Source organism: Bombina bombina, chromosome 4 (assembly GCF_027579735.1).
Source record: "Bombina bombina isolate aBomBom1 chromosome 4, aBomBom1.pri, whole genome shotgun sequence".
Taxonomy (NCBI): Eukaryota; Metazoa; Chordata; class Amphibia; order Anura; family Bombinatoridae; genus Bombina; species Bombina bombina.
Window position 1 is genome coordinate 1,200,683,314 of NC_069502.1, and position 20,065 is coordinate 1,200,703,378.

The window sequence follows — 20,065 nt, forward strand, 5'->3', positions numbered from 1 at the left end:
TGGTCCTCTTTACATACTTTTTCTAAGTTTTACAAGTTTGATGTGTTTGCTTTGGCTGAAGCAGCTTTCGAGAGAGAGGTTTTGCAGGCTGTGGTGCCCTCAGATTAGGCACCGCCACTTTTCTGTTCCCTCACGTTATTTCTTCAGTGTCCTCTGGATCTTGGGTATTGTTTTCACAACAGTAAGGAATGAAGTTGTGGACTCTCCCTGTCTTATGGAAAGAAAACAAAATGTATGCTTACCAGATAAATTCCTTTCTTTCCTGGCAGGGAGAGTCCACGACCCTGCCTGTAAGTTATTCTTTGTTTGGGCGGCTCCCTTTTTGTTTTTCTTCTGGCACCTTTTATACCCTGATGTTTCTCCTACTTTTCCTTGTTCCCTCGGCCGAATGACGGGGGGGGGGGAGTGGGAGGGATATTTAAGCTTTTGGCTGGGGTGTCTTTGCCGTCTCCTGGTGGCTAGGTGTTGTATTTCCCAACAGTAAGGAATGAAGTTGTGGACTCTCCCTGCCAGGAAAGAATGGAATTTATCTGGTAAGCATAAATTTTGTTTTTAAGAGAGAGAAACAATTTGGGGCAATTTTGCTATTGATCCCTATTGACACAAAATGAAAAACTAGGATACTGCAGAGCATGTGCCTAAATAATAGAAATAGATGAAAACATATGTGTTACAGGGAAATCTTCATCATATGGGACGTAAGGGAAGAAGAGTGCAAACGTTCAGCCGCACACTAGATGGGTTTCTTTACATTTGTGCGTGTGGTGAGCAGGTGGACCTTACAATTATTTTCACATAATATACTGAAAAACCTTATTTGTTTTATTCACAGATCAGATTTGTCTATGCAAGGCAAGTAGTACTACAAGTAGATAACAATTTTATTTCAAGCTCATGCTCATTTTTCCTGCTACTGTGTTATTGCATTTTATTTTGCTAGAAATAGCTTGCAAGGATATTGTGATGTTTTTGGCAGAACATTTTTGTAAACAACGTGAAATAAATTGAGGAGGAAAATTCCTCTGGGTAAAACAGGAAGAAGGCTGTAGAAAGCAAAGCAGAATCCCTTCCAGATGGTGTTTTTAATAAATTTATCATGCTGCTATGAAAGACATCAGTGAAATTCAAGAATAGGGAGTGGACTGAAGACCCTTAAGGCAGAAGGGATGGATTATGTTGCTATTAGATTAATTTGTTCATTTGCTTCTTTAAGGAGCGCCAAGAAATGTCAAGTGTAATAGTGTGTCAAGTCTACAACTGCTAGCGTGGAAATACTAGTGTTACCTTGAGTCACAAGTCATCAGTGTAGCCCTGGTTTTGGCAACTAGAGTAGAGGCTTACAGGAAATGATTGTCACTTGGATGTATTTAACAAATAAAGACATCAGGAAACTGCAGAGATTTGTGTGCTTGTAAGTAAATGTGGCCAAAACAAGATTAGATTATACATAACAGTAATTGATATCTTGTTTATGAGAGTCGGTTTAGTCAGCTGGTGCGATGCTTGTACCCAATTGTCACACTTGCAATGCACAATCAAACCACATCCTGACAGTGGCAAACTCAGCCTTTCTTTCTTCAATATCCCCCATACATGCCGTTTCATCTCTCTACCCCCATGCATGCTGTTTCACCTCTCTACCCCCATGCATGCTGTTTCACCTTTCTACCCCCTTGCATGCTGTTTCACCTCTCTACCCCCTTGCATGCGGTTTCACCTCTCTACCCCATACATGCTGTTTTACCTTTTCCCCCCAAACATGCTGTTTTACCTCTCTACTCCATGCATGTTGTTTCACCTCTCTACCCCCATGCATGCTGTTTCACCTCTCTACCCCCTTGCATGCTGTTTCACCTCTCTACCCCCTTGCATGCGGTTTCACCTCTCTACCCCATACATGCTGTTTTACCTTTTCCCCCCAAACATGCTGTTTTACCTCTCTACTCCATGCATGTTGTTTCACCTCTCTACCCCCATGCATGCTGTTTCACCTCTCTACCCCCTTGCATACTGTTTCACCTCTCTACCCCCTTGCATGCGGTTTCACCTCTCTACCCCCTTGCATGCTGTTTCACTTCTCTACCCCCTTGCATGCTGTTTCACTTCTCTACCCCCATGCATGTGGTTTCACCTCTCTACCCCCTTGCATGCTGTTTCACCTCTCTACACTCATGCATGCTGTGTCACCTTTTCCCCCCAAACATGCTATTTTACCTCTCTACCCCATGCATGCTGTTTCACCTCTCTACCCCATACATGCTGTTTCATACCTCTACCCCCATGCATGTTGTTTCACCTCTCTACCCCCATGCATGTGGTTTCACCTCTTCGCTCATCCATGCTGTTTCACTTCTCTAGCCCCATGCATGCCGTTTCACCTATCTACCACCATACATGTGGTTTCACTGCTTCCCCTAATACATGCTGTTTCACCTCTCTGCTCCATGTATGCTATTTCACCTCTTCCACCAATACATGCTTTTTCACCTCTCTAACCCCATGTATGCTGTTTCTCCTCTCTACTCCCATGTATGCTGTTTCACATCTTCCATCAATACATGCTGTTTAACTTCTTTAACCCATGTATGCTGTTTCACCTCTCTACCCCCATGCATGCTTTTTCACCTCTCTACCCCCATGCATGCTGTTTCTCCTCTCTACCCTTATGCATGCGGTTTCACCTCTCTACCCTAATGCATGCTGTTTCACCTCTCTACCTTCTCATGCTGTTCCACCTCTCTACCATCTCATGCTGTTTTACCTCTCTTCTCCTCCATGCATGTTGTTTTACATCTCTACTCACCCATGCATGGCATTTTACCTCTAAACTTCCCCATGCATGCCGTTTTACCTCTATACTTCCCCATTCATGCAGTTTTACCTCTATACTTCCCCACTCATGCCACTTTACCTCTATACTTCCCCATACATGCCCTTTTACCTCTATACTCCCCCATGCATTCTGTTTTACATCTCTACTCCCCCATGCATGCCATTATACTTCTTTAAACCTCCATGCATGTGTTTTATCTCTATACTACCCCATGCATGCCGTTTTACCTATCTACTCCCCCTTGCATGTCATTTTATCTCTCTACTTCCCCATGCATGTTGTTTTACATCTCTTCTCTCCTATGCATGCTGTTTTACCTCTCTAACCCCCATCCATGCTGTTTTACCTCTCTAACCCCCATCCATGCTGTTTTATATCTCTAACCCCCATGCATGCTGTTTTGCCTCTCTACTCCCCCATGCATGCTTTTTTGCCTCTCTACTCACCCATGCATGCTGTTTTACCTCTCTACTCCCCTATGCATGCTGTTTTACCTCTCTAACGTCATGCATGCTGTTTTACATTTCTACTCCTGTGTGCATGCTGTTTTACATCTCTACTCCCCGATGCATGCTGTTTTGCCTCTCTACTCCCTGATGCATGCTGTTTTGCCTCTACTCCCCCATGCATGCTGTTTTACCTCTCTACTCCCCCATGCATGCTGTTTTACCTCTCTAACCCCATGCATGCTGTTTTGCCTCTCTAACCCCATGCATGCTGTTTTACCTCTCTACTCCCATATGTATGCTGTTTTACATCTCTACTCCCCCATGCATGCTGTTTTACATCTCAACTCCCCTATGCATGCTGTTTTGCCTCTCTACTCCGCCATGCATGCTGTTTTACCTCTCTAACCCCATGCATGCTGTTTTACCCCTCTACTCCCATATGTATGCTGTTTTACATCTCTACTCCCCCATGCATGCTGTTTTACATATCAACTCCCCCATGCATGCTATATTACCTCTCTACTCCCCCATGCATACTGTTTTACCTCTCTACTCCTCCATGCTGTTTTACCTCTCTATTCTCCCATGCATGCTGTTTTACCTCTCTACTCCCCCATGCATGCTGTTTTACCTCTCTACTGCCCCATGCACGCTGTTTTACCTCTCTAACCCCCATGCATGCTGTTTTAGATCTCTACTCCCCCATGCATGCTGTTTTACCTCTCTACTCCCCCATGCATTCTTTTTTACCTCTCTACTCCCCCATGCATGCTGTTTTACATCTCTACTCCCCCATGCATGCTGTTTTACCTCTCTACTCTCCCATGCATGCTGTTTTACCTCTCTAACCCCATGCATGCTGTTTTGCCTTTCTAACCCCATGCATGCTGTTTTGCCTCTCTACTCCCCCATGCATGCTGTTTTGCCTCTCTACTCCCCCATGCATGCTGTTTTGCCTCTCTACTCCCCCATGCATGCTGTTTTGCCTCTCTACTCCCCCATGCATGCTGTTTTGCCTCTCTACTTCCCCATGCATACTGTTTTACCTCTCTACTCCCCCATGCATGCTGTTTTACATCTCTACTCCCCCATGCATGCTGTTTTACCTCTCTAACCCCATGCATGCTGTTTTGGCTCTCTACTCCCCCATGCATGCTGTTTTACCTCTCTAACCCCATGCATGCTGTTTTACCTCTCTACTCCCACATGTATGCTGTTTTACATCTCTACTCCCCCATGCATGCTGTTTTACATCTCAACTCCCCTATGCATGCTGTTTTGCCTCTCTACTACCCCATGCATGCTGTTTTACCTCTCTAACCCCATGCATGCTGTTTTACCTCTATACTCCCATATGTATGCTGTTTTACATCTCTACTCCCCCATGCATGCTGTTTTACATCTCAACTCCCCCATGCATGCTATATTACCTCTCTAACCCCCATGCATGCTGTTTTAGATCTCTACTCCCCCATGCATGCTGTTTTACCTCTCTACTCCCCCATGCATTTTTTTTACCTCTCTACTCCTCCATGCATGCTGTTTTACATCTCTACTCCCCATGCATGCTGTTTTACCTCTCTACTCTCCCATGCATGCTGTTTTACCTCTCTAACCCCCATTCATGCTGTTTTACCACTCTACTCTCCCATGCATCCTGTTTTACCTCTCTACTCCCCATGCATGCTGTTTTACCTCTCTACTCCCCATGCATGCTGTTTCACCTCTCTACTCCCATGCATGCTGTTTTAGATCTCTACTCCCCCATGCATGCTGTTTTACCTCTCTAACCCCCATGCATGCTGTTTTAGATCTCTACTCCCCCATGCATGCTGTTTTACCTCTCTACTCCCCCATGCATTTTTTTTTACCTCTCTACTCCTCCATGCATGCTGTTTTACATCTCTACTCCCCATGCATGCTGTTTTACCTCTCTACTCTCCCATGCATGCTGTTTTACCTCTCTACTCTCCCATGCATGCTGTTTTACCTCTCTAACCCCCATTCATGCTGTTTTACCTCTCTACTCTCCCATGCATCCTGTTTTACCTCTCTACTCCCCATGCATGCTGTTTTACCTCTCTACTCCCCATGCATGCTGTTTCACCTCTCTACTCCCCACTCCCCATGCATGCTGTTTTACCTCTCTACTCCCCATGCATGCTGTTTTACCTCTCTACTCCCCATGCATTCTGTTTTACCTCTCTACTCCCCATGCATTCTGTTTTACCTCTTTACTCCCCATGCATGCTGTATTACCTCTCTACTCCCTATTCATGCATGCTGTTTTACCTCTCTACTCCCCATGCATGCTGTTGTACCTCTCTACTCCCCCATCCATGCTGTTTTACATCTCTAACCCCCATTCATGCTGTTTTACCTCTCTACTCCCCCATGCATGCTGTTTTGCCTCTCTACTCCCCCATGTATGCTGTTTTGCCTCTCTACTACCCCTTGCATACTGTTTTACCTCTCTACTCCCCCATGCATGCTGTTTTACCTCTCTACTCCCCATGCATGTTGTTTTACCTCTCTACTCCTTCATGCATGCTGTTTTACCTCTACTCCCCATGCACTGTATTACCTCTCTTCTCCTTCATGCATGCTGTTTTACCTCTCAACTCCTCCATGCATGCTGTTTCTCTTGTTAAGTGTATCCAGTCCACGGATCATCCATTACTTGTGGGATATTCTCCTTCCCAACAGGAAGTTGCAAGAGGATCACCCACAGCAGAGCTGCTATATAGCTCCTCCCCCAGCTGTCATATCCAGTCATTCTCTTGCAAGCCCCAACCAAGATGGAGGTCGTAAGAGGAGTGTGGTGTTTTATACTTAGTTTATTCTTCAATCAAAAGTTTGTTATTTTTAAATGGTGCCGGAGTGTACTGTTTATCTCAGGCAGTATTTAGAAGAAGAATCTGCCTGCGTTTTCTATGATCTTAGCAGAAGTAACTAAGATCCATGGCTGTTCTCACATATTCTGAGGAGTGAGGTAACTTCAGAGAGGGAATGGCGTGCAGGTTTTACTGCAATAAGGTATGTGCAGTTAAAATATTTTTCTAGGAATGGAATTTGCTAGAAAATGCTGCTGATACCGAACTAATGTAAGTAAAGCCTTAAATGCAGTGAGAGCGACTGATATCAGGCTTATTAATAGAGATACATACTCTTATAAAAATGTAATATAAAACGTTTGCTGGCATGTTTAATCGTTTTTATATGTATTTGGTGATAAAACTTATTGGGGCCTAGTTTTTTTCCACATGGCTGGCTTGAATTTTGCCTAGAAACAGTTTCCTTAGGCTTTCCACTGTTGTAATATGAGTGGGAGGGGCCTATTTTGGCGTTTTTTTGCACAGCAGAAATTACAGAGACAGACATCCAGCTTCTTCCTGCATGATCCAGGACTTCTCTGGAGGGCTCAAAAGGCTTCAAGTCGTTTTTGAGGGAGGTAAAAACCCACAGTAGGGCTGTGGCAGTTGTTGTGACTGTTTGAAAAAAACATTTTTGTCATTTATTATTCCGTTTTGGGTATTAAGGGGTTAATCATCCATTTGCAAGCGGGTGCAATGCTCTGCTAACTTGTTACATACACTGTAAAAATTTCGTTAGTGTAACTGCCTTTTTTCACTGTTATTTCAAATTTTGACAAAATTTGTGTTTCTTAAAGGTGCAGTAACGTTTTTTATATTGCTTGTAAACTTGTTTAAAGTGTTTTCCAAGCTTGCTAGTCTCATTGCTAGTCTGTTTAAACATGTCTGACACAGAGGAAACTACTTGTTCATTATGTTTGAAAGCCATGGAGGAGCCCCATAGGAGAATGTGTACTAAATGTATTGATTTCACCTTAAACAGTAAAGATCAGTCTTTAAATGTAAATGAAATATCACCAGAAGATTCTGAGGAGGGGGAAGTTATGCCGACTAACTCTCCCCACATGTCAGACCCTTCGCCTCCCGCTCAGGGGATGCACGCTAATATGGCGCCAATTACATCAGGGACGCCCATAGCGATTACCTTGCAGGACATGGCTGCAATCATGAATAATACCCTGTCAGAGGTATTATCCAGGTTGCCTGAATTAAGAGGCAAGCGTGATTGCTCTGGGGTTAGGAGAAATACAGAGCGCGCAGATGCTGTAAGGGCCATGTCTGATACTGCGTCACAATATGCAGATCATGAGGATAGAGAGCTTCAGTCTGTGGGTGACATCTCTGATTCGGGGAAACCTGATTCAGAGATTTCTAATTTTAAATTTAAGCTTGAGAACCTCCGTGTGTTGCTTGGGGAGGTATTAGCTGCTCTGAATGACTGTAACACAGTTGCAGTACCAGAGAAATTGTGTAGGCTGGATAAATACTATGCGGTGCCGGTGTGTACTGATGTTTTTCCTATACCTAAAAGGCTTACAGAAATTATTAGCAAGGAGTGGGATAGACCGGGTGTGCCTTTTTCCCCACCTCCTATATTTAGAAAAATGTTTCCAATAGACGCCACTAAACGGGACTTATGGCAGACGGTCCCTAAGGTGGAGGGAGCAGTTTCTACTTTAGCAAAGCGTACTGCTATCCCGGTTGAGGACAGTTGTGCTTTTTCAGATCCAATGGATAAAAAATTGGAGGGTTACCTTAAGAAAATGTTTATTCAACAAGGTTTTATTTTACAGCCCCTTGCATGCATTGCGCCTGTCACGGCCACGGCGGCATTCTGGTTTGAGGCCCTGGAAGAGGCCATCCATACAGCTCCATTGACTGAAATTATTGACAAGCTTAGAACACTTAAGCTAGCTAACTCATTTGTTTCTGATGCCATTGTTCATTTGACTAAACTAACGGCTAAGAATTCCGGATTTGCCATCCAAGCGCTTAGGGCGCTATGGCTTAAATCCTGGTCAGCTGACGTGACTTCGAAGTCTAAATTACTCAACATTCCTTTGAAGGGGCAGACCTTATTCGGGCCTGGTTTGAAGGAAATTATTGCTGACATTACTGGAGGTAAGGGTCACACCCTTCCTCAGGACAGGGCCAAAGCAAAGGCCAAACAGTCTAATTTTCATGCCTTTCGAAATTTCAAGGCAGATACAGCATCAACTTCCTCCACTTCAAAACAAGAGGGAACTTTTGCTCAATCTAAGCAGGCCTGGAAACCTAACCAGTCCTGGAACAAAGGCAAGCAGGCCAGAAAGCCTGCTGCTGCCTCTAAGACAGCATGAAGGAACGGCCCCCTATCTGGCGACGGATCTAGTAGGGGGCAGACTTTCTCTCTTCGCCCAGGCGTGGGCAAGAGATGTTCAGGATCCCTGGGTGTTGGAGATCATATCTCAGGGATATCTTCTGGACTTCAAAGCTTCCCCTCCACAAGAGTGATTTCATCTTTCAAGGCTATCTGCAAATCAGATAAAGAAAGAGGCATTCCTACGCTGTGTGCAAGACCTCCTAGTTATGGGAGTGATCCATCCAGTTCCGCGGACGGAACAAGGACAGGGTTTTTATTCAAATCTGTTTGTGGTTCCCAAAAAAGAGGGAAACTTCAGACCAATTTTGGATCTAAAGATCTTAAACAAATTCCTCAGAGTTCCATCTTTCAAAATGGAAACTATTCGGACCATCCTACCCATGATCCAAGAAGGTCAGTACATGACCACAGTGGACTTAAAGGATGCCTACCTTCACATACCGATTCACAAAGATCATCATCGGTTTCTAAGGTTTGCCTTTCTAGACAGGCATTACCAATTTGTAGCTCTTCCCTTCGGGTTGGCTACAGCCCCGAGAATCTTTACAAAGGTTCTGGGCTCACTTCTGGCGGTTCTAAGACCGCGAGGCATAGCGGTGGCTCCGTATCTAGACGACATCCTGATACAGGCGTCAAGCTTTCAAGTTGCCAAGTCTCATACAGAGATAGTTCTGGCATTCCTGAGGTCGCACGGGTGGAAAGTGAACGAGGAAAAGAGTTCTCTATCCCCACTCACAAGAGTCTCCTTCTTAGGGACTCTTATAGATTCTGTAGAAAATTACCTGACGGAGTCCAGGTTATCAAAACTTCTAAATGCTTGCCGTGTTCTTCACTCAATTCCGCACCCTTCGGTAGCTCAGTGTATGGAGGTAATCAGCTTAATGGTAGCGGCAATGGACATAGTGCCATTTGCGCGCCTTCATCTCAGACCGCTGCAATTATGCATGCTGAGTCAGTGGAATGGGGATTACACAGATTTGTCCCCTCTGCTAAATCTGGATCAAGAGAACAGAGATTCTCTTCTCTTGTGGTTGTCTCGGGTACACCTGTCCAAGGGTATGACCTTTCGCAGGCCAGATTGGACAATTGTAACAACAGATGCCAGCCTTCTAGGTTGGGGTGCAGTCTTGAACTCCCTGAAGGCACAGGGATCGTGGACTCAGGAGGAGAAACTCCTTCCAATAAATATTCTGGAGTTAAGAGCGATATTCAATGCTCTTCTGGCTTGGCCTCAGTTAGCAACACTGAGGTTCATCAGATTTCAGTCGGACAACATCACGACTGTAGCTTACATCAACCATCAAGGGGGAACCAGGAGTTCCCTAGCGATGTTAGAAGTCTCAAAAATAATTCGCTGGGCAGAGTACCACTCTTGCCACCTGTCAGCAATCCATATCCCAGGCGTGGAGAACTGGGAGGCGGATTTTCTAAATCGTCAGACTTTCCATCCGGGGGAGTGGGAACTCCATCCGGAGGTGTTTGCTCAATTGATTCATCGTTGGGGCAAACCAGAGTTGGATCTCATGGCGTCTTGCCAGAACGCCAAGCTTCCTTGTTACGGATCCAGGTCCAGGGACCCAGAAGCGACCTGGCTTATGTGTTTCCACCGTTTCCTCTGCTCCCTCGACTGATTGCCAAAATCAAACAGGAGAGAGCATAAGTGATTCTGATAGCGCCTGCGTGGCCACGCAGGACTTGGTATGCAGACCTAGTGGACATGTCATCCTTTCCACCATGGACTCTACCTCTAAGACAGGACCTTCTGATACAAGGTCCTTTCAATCATCCAAATCTAATTTCTCTGAGACTGACTGCATGGAGATTGAACGCTTGATTCTATCAAAGCGTGGCTTCTCCGAGTCAGTCATTGATACTTTAATACAGGCACGAAAGCCTGTTACCAGGAAAATCTACCACAAGATATGGAGTAAATATCTTTATTGGTGTGAATCCAAGAATTACTCATGGAGTAAGGTTAGGATTCCTAGAATATTGTCCTTTCTCCAAGAGGGCTTGGACAAAGGATTATCAGCTAGTTCCTAAAAGGGACAGATTTCTGCTCTGTCTATTCCTTTGCACAAGCGTCTGGCAGAGGTTCCAGACGTCCAGGCATTTTGCCAGGCTTTGGTTAGAATTAAGCCTGTGTTTAAACCTGTTGCTCCCCCGTGGAGCTTAAACTTGGTTCTTAAGGTTCTTCAAGGAGTTCCGTTTGAACCCCTTCATTCCATTGATATTAAACTTTTATCTTGAAAGTTCTGTTTTTGATGGCTATTTCCTCGGCTCGGAGAGTCTCTGAGCTATCTGCCTTACAATGTGATTCTCCTTATCTGATTTTTCATGCAGATAAGGTAGTTCTGCGTACCAAACCTGGGTTTTTACCTAAGGTGGTTTCTAACAAGAATATCAATCAAGAGATTGTTGTTCCATCATTGTGTTCTAATCCTTCTTCAAAGAAGGAATGTCTTTTACATAATCTGGACGTAGTCCGTGCCTTGAAGTTTTACTTACAAGCTACTAAGGATTTTCGTCAAACATCTTCCCTGTTTGTCGTTTACTCTGGACAGAGGAGAGGTCAAAAAGCTTCGGCAACCTCTCTTTCCTTTTGGCTTCGGAGCGTAATACGCCTAGCCTATGAGACTGCTGGACAGCAGCCCCCTGAAAGGATTACAGCTCATTCTACTAGAGCTGTGGCTTCCACCTGGGCCTTTAAAAATGAGGCCTCTGTTGAACAGATTTGCAAGGCCGCGACTTGGTCTTCGCTTCACACCTTTTCCAAATTTTCCAAATTTGATACTTTTGCTTCTTCGGAGGCTGTTTTTGGGAGAAAGGTTCTTCAGGCAGTGGTTCCTTCCGCTTAATCCTCCCTTGTCCCTCCCATCATCCGTGTCCTTTAACTTTGGTATTGCTATCCCACAAGTAATGGACGATCCGTGGACTGGATACACTTAACAAGAGAAAACATAATTTATGCTTACCTGATAAATTTATTTCTCTTGTAGTGTATCCAGTCCACGGCCCGCCCTGTCCTTTTAAGGCAGGTCTAAATTTTAATTAAACTACAGTCACCACTGCACCCTATGGTTTCTCCTTTCTCTGTTTGTTTTCGGTCGAATGACTGGATATGACAGCTGGGGGAGGAGCTATATAGCAGCTCTGCTGTGGGTGATCCTCTTGTGACTTCCTGTTGGGAAGGAGAATATCCCACAAGTAATGGATGATCCGTGGACTGGATACACTACAAGAGAAATACATTTATCAGGTAAGCATAAATTATGTTTTTACCTCTCTACTCCCCATGCATGCTGTATTATCTCTCTATTCCTTCATGCATGCTGTTTTACCTCTCTACTCCCCCATGCATGCTTTTTTACATCTCTACTCCCCCATGCATGCTGTATTACCTCTCTACTCCTCCATGCATGCTGTTTTACCTCTGTACGCTCCCATTCATGCTGTTTTACCTCTCTACTCCCCCATGCATGCTGTTTTACCTCTCTAACCCCCATGCATGCTGTTTTCGATCTCTATTCCCCCATGCATGCTATATTACCTCTCTTCTCCCCCATGCATTCATTTTTACCTCTCTACCCCTCCATGCATGCTGTTTTACATCTCTACTCCCCCATGCATGTTATTTTACCTCTCTACTCCCCCATGCATGCTGTTTTACATCTCTATTCCCCCATGCATGCTGTTGTACATCTCTATTTCCCCATGCTTACTGTTTTACCTCTCTACTCCCCCATGCATGCTGTTTTACATCTCTATTCCCCCATGCATGCTGTTTTACATCTCTATTCCCCCATTCATGCTTTTATCTCTCTACTCCCCCATGCATACTGTTTTGCCTCTGTACTCCCCCATTCATGCTGTTTTACTATTATACTCCCCGATGCATGACGTTTTACATCTCTACTCCCCCATTCATGCAGGTTTACCTGTCTGCTCCGCTATACATGCTACTTCACCATTTTACTCCCCCAGCCATGCCGTTTCACCTCTCTCCTCTCCAATCTTTTTGTTTTACCTCCCTTCCATCCCCACCCATAGCACTGTAGTTTTCCACCTTCCTAGTTTCTCTTTCCTCTGTTCCGTGTCTGTTTTTTTTTTCTCTCCACAGGTATCTGTCATCTCTTTTGTTATCTCATCCTCATGACCTGCACATTCTGCATTTCTTGCTCTTCACACATAACTTCTACTTATATCCACATCCCTTGTCCTTTAGTTCCTAACTTTTTCAGACAGTAGATGAATCACTAATTTTATAATTGATATATTACATGAAGGGGAATTATTTGGTATAGCATATCATTTAAATGTTTCACTAAAAGCATTAACCTGGTTAAGTATTAAGATTTCAATTCTGCCTAAAATATATCTGCTCACTACTGCATACGTTTTTCAGTTCCCACAGAGAATGTTGCCACTATCTCAGAATGTGCCAGCGTAATTGAAGGTGTGAGCAGAAGCCGAAATGCCTTGCTGAATGGGGACACCAGGAATTATGACTGGGATTCAGGTTACACCTGCCACCAGCTTGGTAGTGGTGCAATTGTGGTCCAGCTTGCCCAGCCCTATATGATAGGGTCAATCAGGTAGGAAATAATGTACAAAAGTGTCTATATGTACAAGAATGGCATGTATACATGGTGCAATTGTTTGAGAACTATGCTTCTTAAATCTTTACTGCACAAAATATTTGTTGGTACCAACATGAAGTTCAAACGCCCTTTTATGGCTTTTTATCATCTCTAGTGAAGTCATGTTTGTTTTTACTTTTTTTACTTTTTTTTGTTTAGTTCTTTACTTTATTCTCTTGTTTTCTTCCATAAGCCTTTGCATAGGCTTGGTTTGGTAGATTTTGTAAATTTTAAGGTAATGTAAAAGCATTATTTCCTATTTAAAATAGAATACACATATACTTGTTTAAATTATTTCTGCCAGAATAGGCTGAATCCTCAGACAGAGACATCAGATGAATGTCTGGCTTTAGATATCTTGGGAACAAAGGCACTGTCAGGCTAGAAATGTAGTTGTCATTTTAAGCTTATATTATGTGTTTTTCTATTTATACAACCTGAATTCTGTTTGGGGAAAATGTAAAGTGGAGGGGATTGTTTCAATAGTAAGTAGCAGAGCGCACATGAAAGTATTGAGTTAATATTCTAAATCAAACAATTTAGTACACTTTCACAAAATCTACTAGTTTAATTAAAATTTCACATAATCTTGTATAAGAATTTCAGACCTGCCAACTTTGAAAAGTAAAGGCACTTGTTTAATGTCTGGTGTTTTTGCTGAGGGAACTTTTTGTAACATTCTAATACCCTGTTCCTTTTAGAATGACTATTACTCACACTCTTGGCTATCCATATCACTACTGGTAGTATATATTGTCTGACCGCTGGGTAGAAGCACCTCCCAAAAGTATTAGGAATAAGGAGGATACGTTTTTACATATACCCTCTTCTGCTTCAGTCAGTTCTACTTATTTGAATTAAGGTAGGCTGAGCTGGGGCTCAAGCAAAAGTGGTTATTTTGCATATCCAAAAAAATAAGGTTTGACTCATCTTCGTATAACATACTCACTAGTGCAGGGCTCTATCGAACCACTGACCATTGTCAATGCATGTGACCTTGTACACGACCCCAACATACAGACTCAACCATACAATTAAGAATCCTTGGGATTTTCTAAATTGATTCATGGGCAGTGGTTGACTCTCATAGGGAATGATTTGCTGATTACTCTCTTCCATACAGCATAATCCTTTTAGGAATAGACGGTATAGTGTTGGTGGCATTTATGCATTCTGGGTTTTTTACTTTGTTTTCTGCCTAATACAATCTTGGAACCATTTTTGGTTTGTGCCTATGCTTGTCAAAACCGTTTGTCTTCACTCCAGATAGAGAGTTCTTGGCTTTGTTTGGACTGATTCAAGCTGGAAAGGGATAGGTATATGTATTTCTCTTGTTAAGTGTATCCAGTCCACGGATCATCCATTACTTGTGGGATATTCTCCTTCCCAACAGGAAGTTGCAAGAGGATCACCCACAGCAGAGCTGCTATATAGCTCCTCCCCTCACTGCCATATCCAGTCATTCTCTTGCAACTCTCAACTAAGATGGAGGTCGTAAGAGGACTGTGGTGTTTTATACTTAGTTTATTTCTTCAATCAAAAGTTTGTTATTTTTAAATGGTACCGGAGTGTACTGTTTATCTCAGGCAGTATTTAGAAGAAGAATCTGCCTGCGTTTTCTATGATCTTAGCAGAAGTAAGTAAGATCCTTTGCTGTTCTCACATATTCTGAGGAGTGAGGTAACTTCAGAGGGGGAATAGCGTGCAGGTTTTCCTGTAATAAGGTATGTGCAGTTAAAATATTTTTCTAGGGATGGAATTTGCTAGAAAATGCTGCTGATACTGAAGTAATGTAAGTAAAGCCTTAAATGCAGTGATAGCGACTGGTATCAGGCTTATTAATAGAGATACATACTCTTATAAAAGTGTATTTTAAAACGTTTGCTGGCATGTTTAATCGTTTTTTACATATGTTTGGTGATAAAACTTATTGGGGCCTAGTTTTTTCCACATGGCTGGCTTGAATTTTGCCTAGAAACAGTTCCCTGAGGCTTCCCACTGTTGTAATATGATTGGGAGGGGCCTATTTTGGTGTTTTTTTTGCACAGCAAAAATTACAGACATCCAGCTTCTTCCTGCATGATCCAGGACTTCTCTGAAGGGCTCAAAAGGCTTCAAAAGTCGTATTGAAGGAGGTAAAAAGCCACAGTAGAGCTGTGGCAGTTGTTGTGACTGTTTAAAAAACGTTTCTCCAACATTGGTGTGTCCGGTCCACGGCGTCATCCTTACTTGTGGGATATCTCTTCCCCAACAGGAAATGGCAAAGAGTCCCAGCAAAGCTGGCCATATAGTCCCTCCTAGGCTCCGCCCACCCCAGTCATTCTCTTTGCCGTTGCACAGGCAACATCTCCACGGAGATGGTTAAGAGTTTTTTGGTGTTTAAATATAGTTTTTATTCTTCTATCAAGTGTTTGTTATTTTAAAATAGTGCTGGTATGTACTATTTACTCTGAAACAGAAAAGGATGAAGATTTCTGTTTGTGAGAGGAAGATGATTTTAGCAGACAGTAACTAAAATCGATTGCTGTTTCCACATAGGACTGTTGAGATGAAGTAACTTCAGTTGGGGGAAGCAGTTAGCAGACTTTTCTGCTTAAGGTATGACTAGCCATATTTCTAACAAGACGATGTAATGCTGGAAGGCTGTCATTTCCCTCATGGGGACCGGTAAGCCATTTTCTTAGTCAAACAAACAGAATAAAGGGCTTAATATGGGCTAAAAAACTGGTAGACATTTTTATGGGCTAAATCGATTACTTTATTTGGGCATTTTATTCATATTTATGCTGACAATTTGCATTTATAAACTTGGGGAACGTTTATTAAACGGCAGGCACTGTGTTAGACACCTTTTCCAGTCAGGGGGGCCTTCCTAGTTGTAGACTGAGCCTCATTTTCGCGCCATTACTGCGCAGTTGTTTTTTGAGAGCAGGGCATGCAGATGCATGTGTGAGGATCTGAAATTTGCTGGAAAAGCTTCTAGAAGGCGTCAATTGGTATCGTATTCCCCTCTGGGCTTGGTTGGGTCTCAGCAAATGCTATAGCTGGGACTGTATAGGGGTTAAATTTGTAAACGGCTCTGGTTCCGTTATTTTAAGGGTTAAAGCTCTGAAATTTGGTGTGCAATACTATTAATGCTTTAAGACACTGTGGTGAAATTTTGGTAATTCCTTCATACTTTTTCACATATTCAGTAATAAAGTGTTTTCTGTTTAAAATTTAAAGAGACAGTAACGGTTTTGTTTTAAAACGTTTTTTGTGCTTTGTTGACAAGTTTAAGCCTGTTTAACATGTCTGTACCTTCAGATAAGCTATGTTCTATATGTATGAAAGCCAATGTGTCTCCCCACTTAAATTTATGTGATAATTGTGCCATAGCGTCCAAACAAAGTAAGGACAGTACTGCCACAGATAATGAAATTGCCCAAGATGATTCCTCAGATGAGGGGAGTAAACATGATACTACATCATCTCCTACTGTGTCTACACCAGTTTTGCCCACGCAGGAGGCCCCTAGTACATCTAGTGCGCCAATGCTTTTTACCATGCAACAATTAACAGCTGTAATGGATAACTCCATAGCAAATATTTTATCCAAAATGCCTATTTATCAGAGAAAGCGCGATTGCTCTGTTTTAAACACTGAAGAGCAGGAGGGCGCTGATGATAATTGTTCTGTCATACCCTCACACCAATCTGAAGGGGCCATGAGGGAGGTTTTGTCAGATGGAGAAATTTCAGATTCAGGAAAAATTTCTCAACAAGCTGAACCTGATGTTGTGACATTTAAATTTAAATTAGAACATCTCCGCGCACTGCTTAAGGAGGTGTTATCTACTCTGGATGATTGTGACAACTTGGTCATTCCAGAGAAATTATGCAAGATGGACAAGTTCCTAGAGGTTCCGGTGCACCCAGACGCTTTTCCTATACCCAAGCGGGTGGCGGACATAGTAAATAAGGAGTGGGAGAAGCCCGGCATACCTTTTGTTCCCCCCCCCCTATATTTAAGAAATTATTTCCTATGGTCGACCCCAGAAAGGACTTATGGCAGACAGTTCCTAAGGTCGAGGGGGCAGTTTCTACTCTAAACAAACGCACTACTATTCCTATCGAAGATAGTTGTGCTTTCAAAGATCCTATGGATAAAAAATTGGAAGGTTTGCTTAAAAAGATTTTTTGTACAGCAAGGTTACCTTCTACAACCCATTTCGTGCATTGTTCCTGTCACTACAGCAGCGTGGTTCTGGTTCGAGGAACTAGAAAAGTCGCTCAGTAGAGAGACTCCATATTAGGAGGTTATGGACAGAGTTCACGCACTTAAATTGGCTAACTCTTTTATTTTAGATGCCGCTTTGCAATTAGCTAGATTAGCGGCGAAAAATTCACGGTTTGCTATCGTGGTGCGCAGAGCGCTTTGGCTAAAGTCTTGGTCAGCGGATGTGTCATCCAAGACAAAATTGCTTAACATCCCTTTCAAAGGTAAAACTCTATTTGGACCAAAATTGAAAGAGATTATTTCAGACATCACTGGGGGAAAGGGCCACGCCCTTCCACAAGATAGGCCTTTCAAGGCTAAAAATAAGTCTAATTTTCATTCCTTTCGCAATTTCAGGAACGGACCGGCCTCTAATTCTGCATCCTCTAAGCAAGAGGGTAATGCCTCACAACCCAAACCAGCCTGGAAACCGATGCAAGGCTGGAACAAGGGTAAGCAGGCCAAGAAGCCTGCCGCTGCTAACAAAACAGCATGAAGGAGTAGTCCCCGATCCGGGACCGGATCTAGTGGGGGGCAGACTCTCTCTCTTTGCTCAGGCTTGGGCAAGAGATGTTCAGGATCCCTGGCGCTAGAAATAGTTTCTCAAGGTTATCTCCTGGAATTCAAGGAACTACCCCCAAGGGGAAGGTTCCACATGTCTCACTTATCCTCAAACCAATAAAGAGACAGGCATTCTTACATTGTGTAGAAGACCTGTTAAAGATGGGAGTGATACACCCAGTTCCAATAAAGGAACAAGGAATGGGATTTTATTCCAATCTGTTCGTAGTTCCCAAAAAAGAGGGAACTTTCAGACCAATTTTGGATTTGAAGATCCTAAACAAATTTCTCAGGGTACCATCGTTCAAGATGGAAACCATTCGAACGATTCTACCCACTATCCAGGAAAGTCAATTTATGACTACCATGGATCTAAAGGATGCGTACCTACATATTCCTATCCACAAAGAACATCATCAGTTCCTAAGGTTCGCTTTTCTGGACAAGCATTACCAGTTTGTGGCCCTCCCATTGGGGTTAGCCACTGCTCCAAGGATTTTCACAAAGGTACTAGGGTCCCTTCTAGCGGTTCTAAGACCGAGGGGCATTGCAGTAGTACCTTACTTGGACGACATTCTAATACAAGCGTCGTCCCTGTCAAAAGCAAAGGCTCATACAGACATCGTTCTGGCCTTTCTCAGATCACACGGATGGAAGGTGAACATAGAAAAAAGTTCTCTGTCTCCGTCGACAAGAGTTCCCTTCTTGGGAACAATAATAGATTCCTTAGAAATGAGGATTTTTCTGACAGAGGTCAGAAAATCAAAACTTCTAAGCTCTTGTCAAGCTCTTCATTCTGTTCCTCGTCCTTCCATAGCGCAGTGCATGGAAGTAGTAGGGTTGATGGTTGCAGCAATGGACATAGTTCCTTTTGCACGAATTCATCTAAGGCCATTACAACTGTGCATGCTCAAACAGTGGAATGGGGACTATACAGACTTGTCTCCAATGATTCAAGTAGATCAGAAGACCAGAGATTCACTCCGTTGGTGGCTGACCCTGGACCATCTGTCCCAGGGAATGAGCTTCCGCAGACCAGAGTGGGTCATTGTCACGACCGACGCCAGTCTAGTGGGCTGGGGGCGCGGTCTGGGAATCCCTGAAAGCTCAGGGTCTATGGTCTCGGGAAGAGTCTCTTCTCCCGATAAACATTCTGGAACTGAGAGCGATATTCAATGCTCTCAGGGCTTGGCCTCAACTAGCAAAGGCCAGATTCATAAGGTTCCAATCAGACAACATGACGACCGTTGCGTATATCAATCATCAGGGGGGAACAAGGAGTTCCCTGGCGATGAAAGAAGTGACCAAAATAATTCAATGGGCGGAGGATCACTCCTGCCACCTGTCTGCGATCCACATCCCAGGTGTGGAAAACTGGGAGGCGGATTTTCTGAGTCGTCAGACATTCCATCCGGGGGAGTGGGAACTCCACCCGGAGATCTTTGCCCAAATAACTCAATTATGGGGTATTCCAGACATGGATCTGATGGCGTCTCGTCAGAACTTCAAGTTCCTTGCTAGCGGTCCAGATCCAGGGATCCCAAGGCGACTCTAGTAGATGCACTAGTAGCACCTTGGACCTTCAACCTAGCTTATGTATTTCCACCGTTTCCTCTCATTCCCAGGCTGGTAGCCAGGATCAATCAGGAGAGGGCCTCAGTGATCTTGATAGCTCCTGCGTGGCCACGCAGGACTTGGTATGCAGACCTGGTGAATATGTCATCGGTTCCACCATGGAAGCTACCTTTGAGACAGGACCTTCTTGTTCAGGGTCCATTCGAACATCCAAATCTGGTCTCCCTCCAGCTGACGGCTTGGAGATTGAACGCTTGATTCTATCGAAGCGTGGGTTTTCAGATTCTGTGATAGATACTCTGGTTCAGGCCAGAAAACCGGTAACTAGAAAGATTTACAATAAAATATGGAAAAGATATATCTGTTGGTGTGAATCCAAAGGATTCCCATGGAATAAGATAAAAATTCCTAAGATTCTCTCCTTTCTACAAGAAGGTTTGGAGAAAGGATTATCTGCAAGTTCTCTAAAGGGACAGATCTCTGCTTTATCTGTCTTACTACACAAAAGACTGGC

At 43.5% G+C, this 20,065-nt stretch overlaps 1 protein-coding gene across 1 annotated transcript in view; it reads left to right on the top strand.

Moving 5' to 3' along the window:
* Positions 1–20,065, top strand: part of BTBD9 (BTB domain containing 9) — a 784,099-nt gene that overhangs the window by 313,403 nt on the left and 450,631 nt on the right. The window contains exon 8 of the mRNA XM_053712684.1: positions 12,923–13,112. Coding sequence (XP_053568659.1) covers positions 12,923–13,112 — 190 coding nt within the window. The remainder of the gene's footprint in view (positions 1–12,922; positions 13,113–20,065) is intronic.